The sequence below is a fragment of the Ornithorhynchus anatinus genome, chromosome 4, assembly GCF_004115215.2.
Source record: "Ornithorhynchus anatinus isolate Pmale09 chromosome 4, mOrnAna1.pri.v4, whole genome shotgun sequence".
NCBI classification, from domain to species: Eukaryota; Metazoa; Chordata; class Mammalia; order Monotremata; family Ornithorhynchidae; genus Ornithorhynchus; species Ornithorhynchus anatinus.
In genome coordinates, this window is record NC_041731.1 from 59,276,069 (window position 1) to 59,293,358 (window position 17,290).

General features: G+C 48.8%; 1 protein-coding gene across 1 annotated transcript in view; it reads left to right on the forward strand.

The window, feature by feature from the left end:
- The first annotated feature begins 46 nt into the window (after window positions 1–46).
- Window positions 47–17,290, forward strand: part of PTDSS1 (phosphatidylserine synthase 1) — a 66,372-nt gene continuing 49,128 nt past the window's right edge. The window contains exon 1 of the mRNA XM_029063898.1: window positions 47–295. Within this exon, the coding sequence (XP_028919731.1) occupies window positions 117–295 (179 nt within the window). The 5' untranslated portion in view covers window positions 47–116. The remainder of the gene's footprint in view (window positions 296–17,290) is intronic.

A 17,290-nucleotide genomic window follows, 5' to 3' on the forward strand; every position in this document is an offset into this window, starting at 1 on the left:
GGCGGCTCGGGGGCCGATCCCCCCCCCCCGGCGGGCGCGGAGCGGTTGGGCGCGTCCGGGCCGGCTCCCTCCTCGGGCCCGGCCTGGGGCGGGAGAAGGACCGGCCCGGGGTGGCCATGGCGTCCCGCGGGGGCAGCCGCACCCTCAGCAAGGACGATGTCAACTACAAGCTGCACTTCCGCATGATCAACGAGCAGCAGGTGGAGGACATCACCCTCGATTTCTTCTACCGGCCCCACACCATCACCCTGCTCAGCTTCACCATCGTCAGCCTCATGTACTTCGCCTTCACCCGGTGAGTCCCACCTGGACCTGGCCAGCCGTAGGCACCGGCCTCCTTCTTCACATTAATAACACCATCCTCCTTCTTCACATTAATATCGGCATTATTCTCCACCTTCATATTATCCATTGCATGAAGGCACCCAGCAGCCACCCCAGCGCTCAGCACACTGCCTGACCCTTAGGGACCGCTCAACCCGCACCCTCCTCCTTCTTCACATTAATATCAGCATCATTCCCAACATTAATATTATCCACTGGATGAAGGCACCCAGCATCCACCCCAGCGCTCAGCACCCTGCCTGACCCATAGGAAGCGCTTAACCGGCACCCTCCTCCTCCTCCTCCTTCTTCACATTAATATCAGCATCATTCCCAACATTAATATTATCCACTGCATGAAGGCACCCAGCAGCCACCCCAGCGCTCAGCACACTGCCTGGCCCATAGGAAGCACTTAACCGGCACCATCCTCCTTCCTCACATTAATATCAGCATTATTCTCCACATTCATATTATCCACTGGATGAAGGCACCCAGCAGCCACCCCAGCGCTCAGCACCCTGCCTGACCCATAGGAAGTGCTTAACCGGCACCCTCCTCCTCCTCCTCCTTCTTCACATTAATATCAGCATCATTCCCAACATTAATATCATCCACTGCATGAAGGCACCCAGCAGCCACCCCAGTGCTCAGCACACTGCCTGACCCTTAGGGACCGCTCAACCCGCACCCTCCTCCTCCTTCACATTAATATCAGCATCATTCCCAACATTAATATTATCCACTGCATGAAGGCACCCAGCAGCCACCCCAGCGCTCAGCACACTGCCTGGCCCATAGGAAGCACTTAACCGGCACCATCCTCCTTCCTCACATTAATATCAGCATTATTCTCCACATTCATATTATCCACTGGATGAAGGCACCCAGCAGCCACCCCAGCGCTCAGCACCCTGCCTGACCCATAGGAAGTGCTTAACCGGCACCCTCCTCCTCCTCCTCCTTCTTCACATTAATATCAGCATCATTCCCAACATTAATATCATCCACTGCATGAAGGCACCCAGCAGCCACCCCAGTGCTCAGCACACTGCCTGACCCTTAGGGACCGCTCAACCCGCACCCTCCTTCTCCTTCACATTAATATCAGCATCATTCCCAACGTTAATATTATCCACTGGATCTTGAAGGCACCCAGCAGCCACCCCAGCGCTCAGCACACTGCCTGGCCCATAGGAAGCGCTTAACCGGCACCATCCTCCTTCCTCACATTAATATCGGCATTATTCTCCACCTTCATATTATCCACTGCATGAAGGCACCCAGCAGCCACCCCAGCGCTCAGCACACTGCCTGACCCTTAGGGATGGCTCAACCCACACCCTCCTCCTTCTTCACATTAATATCAGCATCATTCTCAGCATTAATATTGCTATTATCATCCACTGGATGAAGGCACCCAGCATCCACCCCAGCGCTCAGCATACTGCCTGGCCCATAGGAAGCGCTTAACCGGCACCATCCTCCTTCCTCACATTAATATCAGCATTATTCTCCACATTCATATTATCCACTGGATGAAGGCACCCAGCAGCCATCCCAGCGCTCAGCACACTGCCTGGCCCTTAGGGACCGCTCAACCCGCACCCTCCTCCTCCTCCTTCTTCACATTAATATCAGCATTATTCCCAACATTAATATCATCCACTGCATGAAGGCACCCAGCATCCACCCCAGCGCTCAGCACACTGCCTGGCCCATAGGAAGCGCTTAACCGGCACCATCCTCCTCCTCCTCCTTCACATTAATATCAGCATTATTCTCAACATTCATATTATCCACTTGATGAAGGCACCCAGCAGCCATCCCAGCGCTCAGCACACCGTCTGACCCTTAGGGATCTGACCCTTAGGGACCGCTGAACTGGCACCCTCCTCCTCCTCCTCCAAATTAATATCAGCTTCATTCTCAACATTAATATTGCTATTATCATCCACTGGATGAAGGCACCCAGCAGCCACCCCAGCGCTCAGCACACTCTCTGACCCATAGATAGAGCTTAACCGGCACCATCCTCCTCCTCCTCCTTCTTCACATTAATGTCAGCATCATTCTCAACATTAATATCATCCACTGCATGAAGGCACCCAGCATCCACCCCAGCGCTCAGCACACTGCCTGGCCCATAGGAAGCGCTTTCATTCATTCATTCAATAGTATTTATTGAGCGCTTACTATGTGCAGAGCACTGTACTAAGCGCTTGGAATGAAAAGTCGGCAATAGATAGAGACGCTCCCCGCCGTTTGACGGGCTCACGGTCTAATCGGGGGAGACGGACGGATGAGAACGATGGCGATAAATAGAGTCGAGGGGAAGAACATCTCGTAAAAACCGATGGCAACTAAATAGAATCGAGGCGATGTCCATTTCATTAACAAAATAAATAGGGTAATGGAAATATATACAGTCGAGCGGACGAGTACAGTGCCGAGGGGATGGGAAGGGAGAGGGGGAGGAGCAGAGGGAAAGGGGGAAAAGAGGGTTTAGCTGTGGTGAGGTGAAGGGGGGGTGGTAGAGGGAGTAGAGGGAGAAGAGGAGCTCAGTCTGGGAAGGCCTCTTGGAGGAGGTGAGTTTTAAGTAGGGTTTTGAAGAGGGGAAGAGAATGAGTTTGGCGGAGGTGAGGAGGGAGGGCGTTCCGGGACCGCGGGAGGACGTGGCCCGGGGGTTGACGGCGGGATAGGCTAGACCGAGGGACGGTGAGGAGGTGGGCGGCGGAGGAGCGGAGCGTGCGGGGTGGGCGGTAGAAAGAGAGAAGGGAGGAGAGGTAGGAAGGGGCAAGGTGACGGAGAGCCTCGAAGCCTAGAGTGAGGAGTTTTTGTTTGGAGCGGAGGTCGATAGGCAACCACTGGAGTTGTTTAAGAAGGGGAGTGACAGGCCCAGATCGTTTCTGCGGGAAGATGAGCCGGGCAGCGGAGTGAAGAATAGACCGGAGCGGGGCGAGAGAGAAGGAAGGGAGGTCAGAGAGAAGGCTGACACCGTAGTCTAGCCGGGATATAACGAGAGCCCGTAGCGGTAAGGTAGCCGTTTGGGTGGAGAGGAAAGGGCGGATCTTGGTAACCGGCACCTTCCTCCTCCACATTAAGATTAGCATTATTCTCAACATTAATGTTACTATTATCATCCAGTGGATGAAGGCACCCAGCAGCCACCCTAGCGCTCAGCACACTGTCTGGCCCATAGGAAGCACTTAACCGGCACCATCCTCCTCCTCCCCCACATTAATATCAGCATCATTCTCAACATTATTATCATCCACTGGATAATATCCGCTGGATAAAGACGCCCAGCATCCATCCCAGCGCTCAGCACTCTGCCTGGCCCATAGGGAACACTTAACCAGCATCCTCCTCCTCCACACTGATATTAGCATTATTCTCAACATTCATATTATCCACTGGATGAAGACACCCAGCTTCCACCCCAGCGCTCAGCACACTGCCTGGCCCATAGAGAGCGCTTAACCAGCACCATCCTCCTCCTCCACATTGATATCAGCATAATTCTCAACATTAATATTGCTATTATCATCCACTGAGTGAAGGCACCCAGCATCCACCCCAGCGCTCAATACGCTGCCTGGCCCAGAGGGAGCACTTAACCGGCACCATCCTCCTCCTCCTCCTCTTTCACATTAATATTAGCATTATTCTCAACATTAATATTATCATCCACTGGGTAATATTATCATCCACCAGATAATATTATGATCCACTGGATAAAGACACCCAGCATCCACCCCAGCGCTCAGCACACTGCCTGGCCCAGAGGGAGCACTTAACTGGCACCATCCTCCTCCTCCTCCTCCTCCTTCATATTAATATTAGCATTATTCTCAACATTAATATTATCATCCACTGGGTAATATTATCATCCACCAGATAATATTATGATCCACTGGATAAAGACACCCAGCTTCCACCCCAGCGCTCAGCACACTGCCTGGCCCATAGAGAGCGCTTAACCAGCACCATCCTCCTCCTCCACACTGATATCAGCATAATTCTCAACATTAATATTGCTATTATCATCCACTGGGTGAAGACACCCAGCATCCACCCCAGCGCTCAGCACGCTGCCTGGCCCAGAGGGAGCACTTAACCGGCACCATCCTCCTCCTCCTCCTCCTTCACATTAATATTAGCATTATTCTCAACATTAATATTATCATCCACTGGGTAATATTATCATCCACCAGATAATATTATGATCCACTGGATAAAGACACCCAGCAGCCACCCCAGTGCTCAGCACACTGCCTGGCCCATAGGTAATGCTTAACCAGCACCATCCTCTTAACCAACCCCATCTTCCTCCTCCTCAATATTAGTATTATTCTCAACGTTAATGTTATTATTATCGTCTCCTGGGGGAACCGTGCCCACCCAGCATCCACCCCAGTGAACAGTACACAGCCCGGCCCATAGGAAGCGCTTAACCATCACCATCCTCCTCCTCCTTCTCCTCCACATTAATATTAGTATTATTCTCAACATTAATATTAGCATTATCATCCACTGGATGAAGACACCTAGCATCCACCCCAGCGCTCAGCACACTGCCTGGCCCATAGGAAATGCTTAATCAGCCCCATCCTCCTCCACATTAATATTAGCATTATTCTCAACATTAATGTTTTTATTATCATCGTCCCCTGGGGGAACCGTGCCCACCCAGCATCCACCCCAGCGCTCAGTACACCGCCCGGCACATAGGAAGCGCAGCGTGGCTCACTGGAAAGAGCACGGGCTTTGGAGTCAGAGGTCATGGGTTCAAACCCCGGCTCTGCCACTTGCCAGCTGTGTGACTTTGGGCAAGTCACTTAACTTCTCGGTGCCTCAGTTCCCTCATCTGTAAAATGGGGATTAAGACTGTGAGCCCCACGTGGGACAACCTGATTCCCCTGTGTCTACCCCAGCGCTTAGAACAGTGCTCGGCACATAGTAAGCGCTTAACAAATACCAACATTATTATTAACCAGTACCATCCTCCTCCTCCACATTAATATTAGTATTATTCTCCACATTAATATTATTATTATCATCCACTGGGGAACCGTGCCCAGCTGAAGACAACCAGCATCCACCCTAGCGCTCAGTACACCGCCTGGCACATAGGAAGCGCTTAACCAGTACCATCCTCCTCCTCCACATTAATATTAGTATTATATTAGTATCGTGTCCGGATCCCACTTGTGTAGCCTGGCGCTCAGTACAGCCCCCAGGGCGCTCTGCACGTAGTAGGCACTTAGTACAGCCAATCACCGCAGCTCACATCGTGCAGGGCCGGTTTCGGATTGCCCGGGAGCATTTTTGTGTGAGAGTGGTGACTTTTTGCACCCGCAGTTCATTCGTTAATTTATTGAGCCCTTACTGTGTGCAGAGCACTGTACTAAGCGTTTGGAAAGTGCAATTCGGCAACAGACAATCCATGCCAAACAACAGCTTTTGATCATCATCTCCAGATGCAAGAGATGACGGGGGGAAGAGTGGCATGGAGAGGTGTGGAGGGGAAAAGCCTCAATTTTTGGCAGAGCTTGGGCACACACATATCCACCCCCCCGGGGGGGGGGGTGTTTTAAAACCAGCACCCTCACCCCAGCCCCTAATTTATTTATATCGCTGCATCGTACTTTCCCAAGCGCTTAGCGCAGAGCTCTGCACACAGTAAGCGCTCAATAAATGCGATTGAATGAATGCATTGCTGTCTATTTGTATTGATGTCTGCCTTCCCCACCCCCAGACTATGAGCTCGTTGTGAGCAGGGATTGTCCCTCTCTATTGCTGGATTGTACTTTCCCTAGTGCTTAGTACAGTGCTCTGCACACAGTAAGCGCTTACTAAAGACCATCGAGTGAATGAATGGATCCCATCTCGCTCATCCCTTGGGCTGCCATAGATTTATTGTTCTTTCAGCACTGAGATGCAGCATATATATGATAGTTGCCTGATGCTTCTTGACGATGCATCCAGCAGGATTAATTTCCTAATATGTCAAGTGCTGTGGCCCCAAAACACCTCAGTCTCACCCATTTCGATAGAGCAAATTTCTTGTTTTAGGGATGAACCAGGCTTGTACCTGGTGTGAAGCAGCGTGGCTCAGTGGAAAGAGCACGGGCTTTGGAGTCAGGGCTCATGAGTTCGAATCCCAGCTCTGCCACTTGTCGGCTGTGTGACTGTGGGCAAGTCACTTCACTTCTCTGGGCCTCAGTTCCCTCATCTGTAAAATGGGGATTAAGACTGTGAGCCCCATGTGGGACAACCTGATTCCCCTATGTCTACCCCAGCGCTTAGAACAGTGCTCGGCACATAGCGCTTAACAAATACCAACATTATTATTATTATTATTAATAAAATCAACTTTACCCCCCTTCCCTCGGCCTTTTGAATTACCTCCTGCTCCCAAAGAATGGCCGTAGGGAAGCTGTTACTGGGAAGTGTGGCTGCATTGTAAAACCGGCCTGTATTTTTGTGTGGATAGATTCAATAAAATATTTTATGGAGACAGACTTACAATGATGAAACCAGCTAGCAGCTTTGTATAAGCTTTTAGGTCGCGTGATCCGTTGAAGAAGAAACGAAGAGGAAAATTATTGAACTGTTCTTTTCATTCCTTTGATTCTTGTTATCTGTCGCTCTAGCAGACATTATCCTTCTTCCTCCTAGCTAATACAATCATATCAGGGAAGTGTTTCCTCTTTTTCCCGTAAGCAGAGTTGTTGCTGAATTGCAGCAGGAAAGGGCCCTGCGAGATCCGAGCTATATTGCTAAACTGAGGCTTATCTGCCTATATCATTATCGTCAGGACAGTGTGATGTGACTTGCAAAATGGGCCCTGAGCCGTGCCCTTTTGTGTAATAACTGTTATAATTCTTATCCTTATAGTTCTTATTAAGTCCGGGTCTTCGTGAAAGGGCAGCATATAACTTTCTCAGGAAAATGGAGGTGGGGGTCTTCCATAAGGTTTCTTAGCACCCAAATGCACGTCCTTGTAATCATTTAATAGCTTTTAAAAGGAGGAGTTTACGACTCCTTTTTAACACCTCCACAGTATCAAAACGACCTCTCCGTTATTTCCTCCGCAAACAACCGATTGTATTGATTGAGAATCAACAGTGTGCAGAGCACTGTATAAAGTGCTTGGCGGAATACAGTATTCTGGGGTATTTGTTGAGCGCATAGAAGGTGCAGAGCACTCTGCTAAGCATTTGGAAAGGTACAGTATCACAGAGTTGGTAAACACATTCCCGGGTCCACAAGGAGCTTACAGTCAAAAGGGAGAGACGGACGTTAAAGTAAATTTCTGTTACACACGTAAGTACTGTTGGGACCGAGGGTGGGGTGAATAAAGGATACAAATCCAAGGGAGAGGGAGTCGGGGGGAAAATGAAAGCTACTAGGGATAGCATTAGCATGTTCCTTGCCCTCAAGGAGCTTTCTGCCTTTGGAGGAGACCGACACAAAATAATCAGCTAAGAGAATGGGCAAATGGCTATGTAGATGAACGTATTCTTAAGTAGAGCATATAAATTGGTATGTACAGTCATGCTAAGGGAAGTTATAAGTACATAAGTGCTGAGGGGGTGCAAAAATGCGCAGCTGGTAGTTAGGAGGATATGTCCCGGGGAGAAGCAAAGTAAACTGGGAAAAAATTAATCGTCTCATAAAAAACTGTCCCATAAAAACATAATCATTCTCTGCTGTCTGTAGTGCCGGGCTTGGGTATATTGCATTTATTCACCAATGATATATGGGATATATGGGATATATGGATAAGAAATTTAGTTAATTGAGCTATCTAGTGGTATCATTCGTAATATGCCTTTTCTTAAGCAAACTATAAAATTGCTTTTAAGGAAGCTGTTGTACGACAGACAAAATGCCAAGTGCTCAGATAACGTTACCTGGCGCACAGATTCACCCATTTAAGAATGGGGGGAATCGGGAGCCTCGGACTGAAGCAAGTTTTTAAAAATTTCCATCAATTATTTTGTTTACCAGGAATCAAGTAGAGTGGAAACAGCATGTAAGTTGCTGGTCCTTATCCCTTTAGATATCAATAATTCAAGAGGGAAAAGGAGGTAGTCAAGCCATCCAACAGAATTGTTTAGTTTGGCCTTTGCTGAAAGAGATGTCCTGGAGGTTCCCATACCCGAACTGTGTATTGTAACAGGCGGGTCCAAGAATCCGGGTCCAAAGGTAGAAATCTTTCGGGATGTTTTATTCTAAATTGAAAAAAAAAATCAATTGTAAACACATCACCAGAACCTGATTACAGGTACAAGAGAACTGCAGAGGAATTTATCGAGTCAGTTGCCCGTCATTAAAACAGTCCACCCTACCAGAAGACTGGCTGACTGTCCCTGTAAACCCAAACTCAGATGGGTTTCAGAGGAGGCCCAAGAATTAGAGGTCATTAATCCTTACTTCTAAACCATGAAGCATGGTGGAATCTACTCAGTGAACTCTTAGAAAAGTAATAATGTTTGTATTTGTAAAGCGTTTACTATGTACAGAGCACTGTTCTAAGCGCTGGGGTAGATACAGGGTGATCAGGCTGTCCACAGTCACACAGCTGACAAATGGCAGAGACGGGATTCAAACCCATGACCTCTGACTCCCAAGCCCGGGCTCTTTCCACTGAGCCACGCTGATCCTGTTGGGGGAAGGCAACATGGTTTCTGAAAGGGACAGTCGTGTTTCAGCTCTCCCTACTCCGACCTTACATCGCTAATCTCCTCCTACAACCCAATCTGCACGTATCCCTCCTCAAACGCCATCCTACCCTCTTCAATCCCCTGTGTCCTGCTGCCGATCCCATGGGCTCGCCCTCTCTCTGACCTGGAGCGCCCTCCCAATTCATATCCAACCGACCATCACTCTCCCCATCTTCCAAATCTTCCTAAAATCCCTTCTCCTTCAAGAGGGCTCCCCAAAATGAGCCCTCATTTTCCCTTATCCATCCTTCCCTCTGGACTTGGTTGTGTATTCCTTAAACACTCTGATAATCACCCTAGCCCCTCCTGATGATGATGATATTTAAGTGGTTACTGTGTGGCAGGCACTGTACTAAGAGCTGGGGTGGGTACATGCAAATCGAGTTGGATACAGTCCCTGTCCCATTTGGGGCTCACTGTCCTAATCCCCATTGTACAGATGAATTAACTGAGGCCCAGAGAAGTGAAGTGACCTCCCCAGGGTCCCATAGCAGGCAAGTGGTGGAGCCGGGATTAGAAGCCATGACCTTTTGACTCCCAGGCCGTGTTCTATCCACTGTGCCAATCACGTATGTGCTATTTCCCCTATCGGTAATTTTATTTTCATGACTGTCACCCCCTCCCGACTGTAAACTCCTTGTGGGCAGGGGTCACATCTACAGTAAGCTTGTTGCGGGCAGGGAATGTGTCTGTTTATTGCTGTGCTCTCCCAAATGCTCCCAATGTTGTACTTTGCACACAGTAAACGCTCAATATATACGACTGAATGAATGGATGAATTCTTCTTCGTCTCCTCTCGTGGATTGTTGAGAGATGTTGCAATATGTATTTAAAAATAACCGGCATTATTTAAAAACCACATCCCAAGCACTTCAGTACGATGATCTGCACAGAGTAAGCAGGCCATAAATATCATTGTTTGATTGTTGGAGTTCATTCAACCATATTTTTTGAGCGCTTACTTAGGTAGAGCACTGTACTGAGTTCTCTGAATGGACCGGTAAGCAGCTGGATTGAAGGCAAACCAGAGAATAGAATAGATTTAAATTTTCAAAATTCTTTTGACAGATTTCCATCCTAGGGACTTTATATATAAAAGCAGAGGTTATGGAATTGGAGAGAATGTTTGTATTACAGAGGCTATTTCAGACTGCTTTAGTTAGATTGATACCAAGTGTTTATGTGGGATTTTTTGTTTGTTTGTTTGGCCAGGGATTCCTATCTGAATTAGTTTTGGCTCCCTTTTCTCATGCTGTTGTTTACTAGGCCCATTTTTGATTTTTTTTCCCTCTAAATTTCCACTCCATTTATGTCCCGAGGTCAATATTGTAAGCCCCTGGTTATCTTGGACTCCGTATCAATCCTTTCTTTCTCTTCATATGTAATTTGGACCCCAGCTCCTTTTCCCTTAACTCTGTACTTCCGTGCTCCTCTCTCTCTTCTGGTCCTGAGATTTGGGCATGAACCATGTAGCGCTCTCAGATTCCATGTGGGGAAATGGAGCTTTAATTTATGTTGTTAATCACGCTGGCAGACATCTTAGATGTATTCCCGTCCTCAGATGCAATGTTAAAACTTCTAGAGATAGAATCCCTGCTGACTTGGCTGTTGAGGAGAAGCCAGCGATCGGATGGGCCGTCCTTGGAAGCGCACTTGAAATCCTTTACCCAACAACAACAACAAAAAAACCTCTGCCTTTTTCTCTCTCCAGTTGATTTCTTCAGTATTCATTCATTCACTGGTATTTATTGAGCACTTACTGTGTGCAAAGCCCTGCACTGAGCGCTTAGGGGAGCACAGTGCAACAACAAACAGATGCATATCCTGCCCACGACGAGCTCGAAATCAAATCCTCACCACCCGGCCGGCGGCACTTATATGTTCCCGTTGCATAAAATGGAAGTAGTATTCTGATGCGGCGCAGACGCCGGAACCGTTTCCATTTCTTGACTTTGTAACCCCAGCTTCGGCTTGCCATTCAGAGAGCGACTCCCCAGTGGTGGCTTCTCAGGTCGACTCTGAAGGACCATGTAGCTATTTTAAGGGCTCCTATCACGCCGTTCGGTATTAAATGGCTAAATCTATCCTCTTTCATCGTAGCTGAGATCTGGTGACAACCAGTTCACGGAAGCGCAAACCTCAGTCCGTCAACCAGTGGTATTTCTCCAGCGCTTATCGCGTGCAGAGCGCTGTTCTAAAGCCTTGGGAGAGTTCATTCATTCATTCAATAGTATTTATTGAGCGCTTACTATGTGCAGAGCACTGTACTAAGCGCTTGGAATGAACAAGTCGGCAACAGATAGAGACAGTCCCTGCCCTTTGTCGGGCTTACGGTCTAATCGGGGGAGACGGGCAGACAAGAACAATGGCAATAAATAGAGTCAAGGGGAAGAACATCTCGTAAAAACACTGGCAACTAAATAGAATCAGGGTGATGTACATCTCATTAAACAAAATAAACAAAATAAATAGGGTGGTAAAGATATATACAGTCCAGCGGATGAGTATAGTGCTGAGGGGGTGGGACAGGAGAGGGGGAGGAGGAGAGGGAAGGGGGGAGAAGAGGGTTTGGCTGCGGAGAAGTGAAGGGGGAGTAGAGGGAGCAGAGGGAAAAAGGGGGGAGCTCAGTCAGGGAAGGCCTCTTGGAGGAGGTGAGTTTTAAGTAGGGTTTTGAAGAGGGGAAGAGAATTAGATTGAGGTGAGGAGGGAGGGCATTCTGGGACCATGGGAGGACGTGGCCCAGGGGTCGACGGCGGGATAGGTGAGACCGGGGGATGGTGAGGAGGTGGGCGGCGGAGGAGCGGAGCGTGCGGGGTGGGCGGTAGAAAGAGAGAAGGGAGGAGAGGTAGGAAGGGGCAAGATGACGGAGAGCCTCGAAGCCTAGAGTGAGGAATTTTTGTTTGGAGCGGAGGTCGATAGGCAACCACTGGAGGTGTTTAAGAAGGGGAGTGACATGCCCAGAGCGTTTCTGCGGGAAGATGAGCCGGGCAGCGGAGTGAAGAATAGACCGGAGCGGGGCGAGAGAGGAGGAAGGGAGGTCAGAGAGAAGGCCGACACGGTAGTCTAGCCGGGATATGACGAGAGCCCGTAGCAGTAAGGTAGCCGTCTGGGTGGAGAGGAAAGGGTGGATCTCGGCGATATCGTAAAGGTGAAACCGGCAGGTCTCGGTAACGGATAGGATGTGTGGGGTGAACGAGAGAGACGAGTCAAAGATGAAGAGACGAGTCAAAGATGAGTTCAGTACAACAGGGTTGGTAGACGTGTCCCTCACCCACCAGTAGCTGAGGTGTAGAGGGGAAACGCTAGGGAAGAACGTGAGCAAAGTTCACCTGGTGGTCTGGCGGTGAGTTGGTTGGTTGGTTGGTTGGTTGGTTAGAGAAGCAGCATGGCTCTGTGGCAGGAGCCCGGGCTTTGGAGTCAGAGGTCATGGGTTTGAATCCCGGCCCTGCCACTTGTCAGCCGTGTGACTGTGGTCAAGTCACTTCACTTCTCTGCGCCCCAGTTACCTCATCTGGAAAATGGGGATTAAGACTGTGAACCCAACGTGGGACAACCTGATTCCCCGTGTCTACCCCAACGCTTAGAACAGTGCTCTGCACATAGTAAGCGCTTAACAAATACCAACATTATTATTATTATTATTCCTAAGGTATCCTGTTACAATTTCCGAGCTCACAACATTTCTGTCTGCCAGAAATTCCATTTTCCGAAGGAAAGAGGACTACTTGACAAGTTGCACAGTGGCATATGCCATATATATTTTGAGAAGCAGTGCATCCTAGTGGAAAGAGCCCGGGCGTGGGCGTCATAGGACTGTGTCCTATGCACTGTACTAAGTGCCGGGGTGGATGTAAGCAAACCAAGCCCCTGTCCCACATGAGGCTCACAGTCTTAATCCCTGTTTCGCAAATGGGGTAACTGAGGCACAGAGAAGTGAAGTGACTTGCCCAAGGTTACACAGCAGACAAGTGGCAGAGCTGGGATTAGAACCCGTGACCCTCTGACTCCCACGCCTGTGCTGTATCCACTATGCTCTGCTGCTGCTTTTTGGTGGTGCTCTTTCTTGGGAATGGGGATGCCGAACAAAAAGAGGCGGAAGGAGAACGAGATGCTGACAGGTAAGAGAAGCAGCAGGGCCTAGTGGATAGAGCCCGGGCCTGGGAGTCAGAAGGCCATGGATTCTAATCCTGCCTCTGCCCCTTTGTCTGCTAAGGGACCTTAGGCAAGTCACTTCACTTCTCTGTGCTTCATTTACCTCATCTGCAGTATGGGGATTGAGACTGCGAGCCCCATCTGGGACAGGGACTGTGTCTAACCTGATTTGCTCGTATCCACCCCAGTGCTTAATACAGTGCCTGGCACAAAGTAAGCGCTTAACAAGTAAATTAATAATGTTGGTATTTGTTAAACGTTTACTATGTGCGGAGCACTATTTTAAGCGCTGGGGTAGATACAGGGTCATCAGGTTGTCCCACGTGAGGCTCACAGTCGTAATCCCCATTTTACAGATGAGGGAACCGAGGCACAGAGAAGTGAAGTGACTTACCCACAGTCACCCAGCTGACAAGTGGCAGAGCCGGGATTAGCTCTGACTCCCAAGCCCGGGCTCTTTCCACTGAGCCACGCTGCTTCTCACACAAAGTAATAATAATGTTGGTATTTGTTAAGTGTACATGCCAAGCACTGTTCTAAGCGCTGGAGTAGATACAAGGTCATCAGGTTGTCCCACGCAGGGTTCACAGTCTTCATCCCCATTTTACAGATGAGGGAACTGAGGCACAGAGAAGTTAAGTGACTTGCCCAAGGTCACACAGCTTGACAGGTGGCAGAGGTGGAATTCGAACCCATGATCTCTGACTCCCAAGCCCGGGCTCTTTCCACTGAGCCACGCTGCTTCTCTAAGTACCACAAGTATTATTAGAGAGGGAAGAAAAGGACTTAGCAAAGAGGGGTCGTTGCCAGCCTCAGATAAATGCTCAACCTGCCGCCTCAGAATTGCACACAGAACGTTTCTCTGAGAATAGCCCAACCAGCAGCTGCCCGTGGTAAACTCCCACTCCGTACTGAAGGTTCTGCAAAAGAAACACGGCAACGGCACCCCAGACGCGCTACCCTGTCTCCGTGAACTCAGATGACAGCCGGATTCCAGAGTTGGTTGGGCTGCAAACAAAGCTGGGAACGCTTTGGCGGCTAAAACGCTTAGAGACACAATATCCTTGTCGGCCTTTTTTTTTTTTTTTTAATTCCTCTGGATTCTGTGCGGTGTGAAGTCTTAACAGGAAACATTGATTACCACCTTTGTTGTGTTGCACTCTCCCAAACCCTCAGTAGAGTGCTCTGCACACAGTAAGTATTCAATAAATAAGTAATAATAGTAGTAAATGATAAGCCATGTAGAAGCAGCGTGGCTTGGTGGAAAGAGCACGGGCTTGGGAATCATTCATTCATTCATTTCAATAGTATTTATTGAGCACTTACTATGTGCAGAGCACTGTACTAAGCTCTTGGAATGTACAAATCGGTAACAGAGACAGTCCCCGCCCTTTGATGGGCTTACGGTCTAATCAGGGGAGACGGACAGACAAGAACAATAGCAATAAATAGAATCGAGGGGATGAACATCTCATTAAAACAATAGCAAATAAATAGAATCAGGGTGATGTACATCTCATTAACAAAATAAATAGGGTAATGAAAATATATACAGTCGAGCGGACGAGTACAGGGCTGAGGGGAGGGGAAGGGAGAGGGGGAGGAGCAGAGGGAAAGGGGGGAAAAGAGGGCTTAGTTGAGGGGAGGTGGGGGGGGTAGAGGGGAAGCAGAGGGAAAAGGGAGAGCTCAGTCTGGGAAGGCCTCTTAGAGGAGGTGAGCTTTAAGTAGGGTTTGGAAGAGGGGAAGAGAATGGGTTTGGCGGAGGTGAGGAGGGAGGGCGTTCCAGGACCGCTGGAGGACGTGGCCCGGGTGTCGACGGCGGGATAGGCGAGAACTTGGGGACGGTGAGGAGGTGGGCGGCAGAGGAGCGGAGCGTGCGGGGTGGGCAGTGGAAAGAGAGAAGGGAGGAGAGGTAGGAGGAGGCAAGGTGATGGACAGCCTTGAAGCCGAGAGTGACAAGTTTTTGTTTCGTGTGGAGGTCGATAGGCAACCACTGGAGGTTTTTAAGAAGGGGAGTGACATGCCCAGAGCGTTTCAGAGACCATGGGTTCTAATCTCGGTTCCACCACTTGTCTGCTGGGTGACAGTGGGCAAGCCACTGAACTTCTCTGTGCCTCAGTTAACTCATCTTTAAAAATGGGGATTAAGACTGCGAGCCCCACGTGGGACAACCCGATTCCCTTGTATCTACCCCAGCATTTAGAACAGTGCTTGGCACATAGTAAGCGCTTAACAAATACCATCATTATCATTATGATTATTAATAGTAAATGCCATTGATTGATTAACACATTCAGTGCTTTTCCTCAGATAAAGCTCCACAGCCTGTTTCAATTCAGATTTGGATCCATTTTGTAGATTTCCTTTTTGCTTTGTGTGGTCTGCACTGTACTAATATAACAGGACAGTATAACAGAGTCGGTCGACATATTTCCTGTCCACAGGGATCTTGCAATCTAGAGACATTGAAATAAATTATAGATATGTATACAAGTGCTGAGTGGCTGAGGGTGGGGTGAAAATCAAGTGCTTAAAGGGTACAGATATATAATAGGACGATATAACAGAGTCGGTTGACATATTTCCCGTCCACTGGGATCTTACAATCTAGAGACATTGAAAAAAATTATAGTTATGTATACAAGTGCTGGATAGCTGAGGCTGGGGTGAATATCAAGTGTTAAAGGGTACAGATCTAAATGCCAGAGCAATATAGAAGGGAGGAGGAGAAGGGGAAATGAAGGCTTATTTGGAGAAGGTCCCTGGAGGGGGTGGGGACCTTAATAAGGCCTTAAAGTTGGGGAAAGTTATGGTCTGGATGATATGAAGGGGGAGGGAGTTCCAGCCCAGAGGGAGGACATGACCAAGAGGTCAGCGGTGAGAAGAAGTGTGGCCTAGTGGAAAGAGTTTGCGCCTGGGAGTCAGAGATCCTGGGATCTAGTGCCGGTTCTGCCTCTTACCTGCCGTGTAACCCTGAGCAAGTCACTGAACTTCTGTGCCTCAGTTCCCTCAACTGCAAAATGGGGGTTCGAGACCCCTTCTCCCTCCTTCTTAGACCGTGAGCCAGTCCAAGTGGCAACTGATTATCTTGTGTCTTCGCCGGTTCTTCGTACGGTGCTTGGCACATAGTAAGCACTTAATTATTATTTTTGTTATTTATTGAGATCGAGGTACAGTGAGTAGGTTGGCGTCAGAAGAGCCAGCCAAGTGAGTGGCTGGGTTGGAATAGGAAATTGGGGGGCAGGAGGGGGCAAGGCGACCGAATGCTCTAAAGCCAATGAATGGTAAGGAGTTTAAGTTTGATGTGGAAGTGGATGGGGAACCACTGGAGGTTCTTGTGGAGTGGCGGAAGGTGGTCTGGACCTTTTTTTTAGAAAAATGATCTGGGCAGCAGAGTGGAGTAGTGAGAAAGAGAAGGCAAGGAGGTCGGCAAGGAGGCAGGTGTAATAGTCAAGGTGGGATAGCCTAAGTCCTTGGATCATCATAGTAGCCGGTTCGCTGGAGGGAAAAGGATGGGTTCTAGAGATGTTGTAAAGATAGAAGAGATTTGGTGACACCGAGTATGGGATTTGAATGACAAGGATGAGATGAGGCTTGTGGGACAGGGAAGATGGTGATCTGTCTGCAGTGACGGGAAAGTCAGGAGGAAGATAGGGTTTGGATGGGAAGGAGAGTTCTGTTTCGGCCATGTTTAGTTTGAGGGACATCCCGAAGCCAGGAGGAAATGCGAAACTGCAGAGGAGTGAGATCAAGGCTGGAGATGTCAATTTGGAAATCATCTGCATAAAGGTGGTATTTGAAGCCATGGGAGCAAATGATTTCTTCAAGGGAGTAGACGCAGATAGAGGATAGAAGGGGATCCAGAATTGAACCGCACAGTTAAGGGGTGCGAGATAGAGGAGGAGTCCACGAAAGAGACTGAAAATGAGCAGCCAGGAGAGATAGGAGGAAAACCGGGAGAGGTCAGTGTCAATGAAGCCCAAGTTGGATAATTTTTCCAGGAGGAGGGGGTGGTCGACAGTTTCAAAAGCAGCTGAGAGGTCGAAGGGGATTAGGATGGAGTAGAGGCCATAGGATAT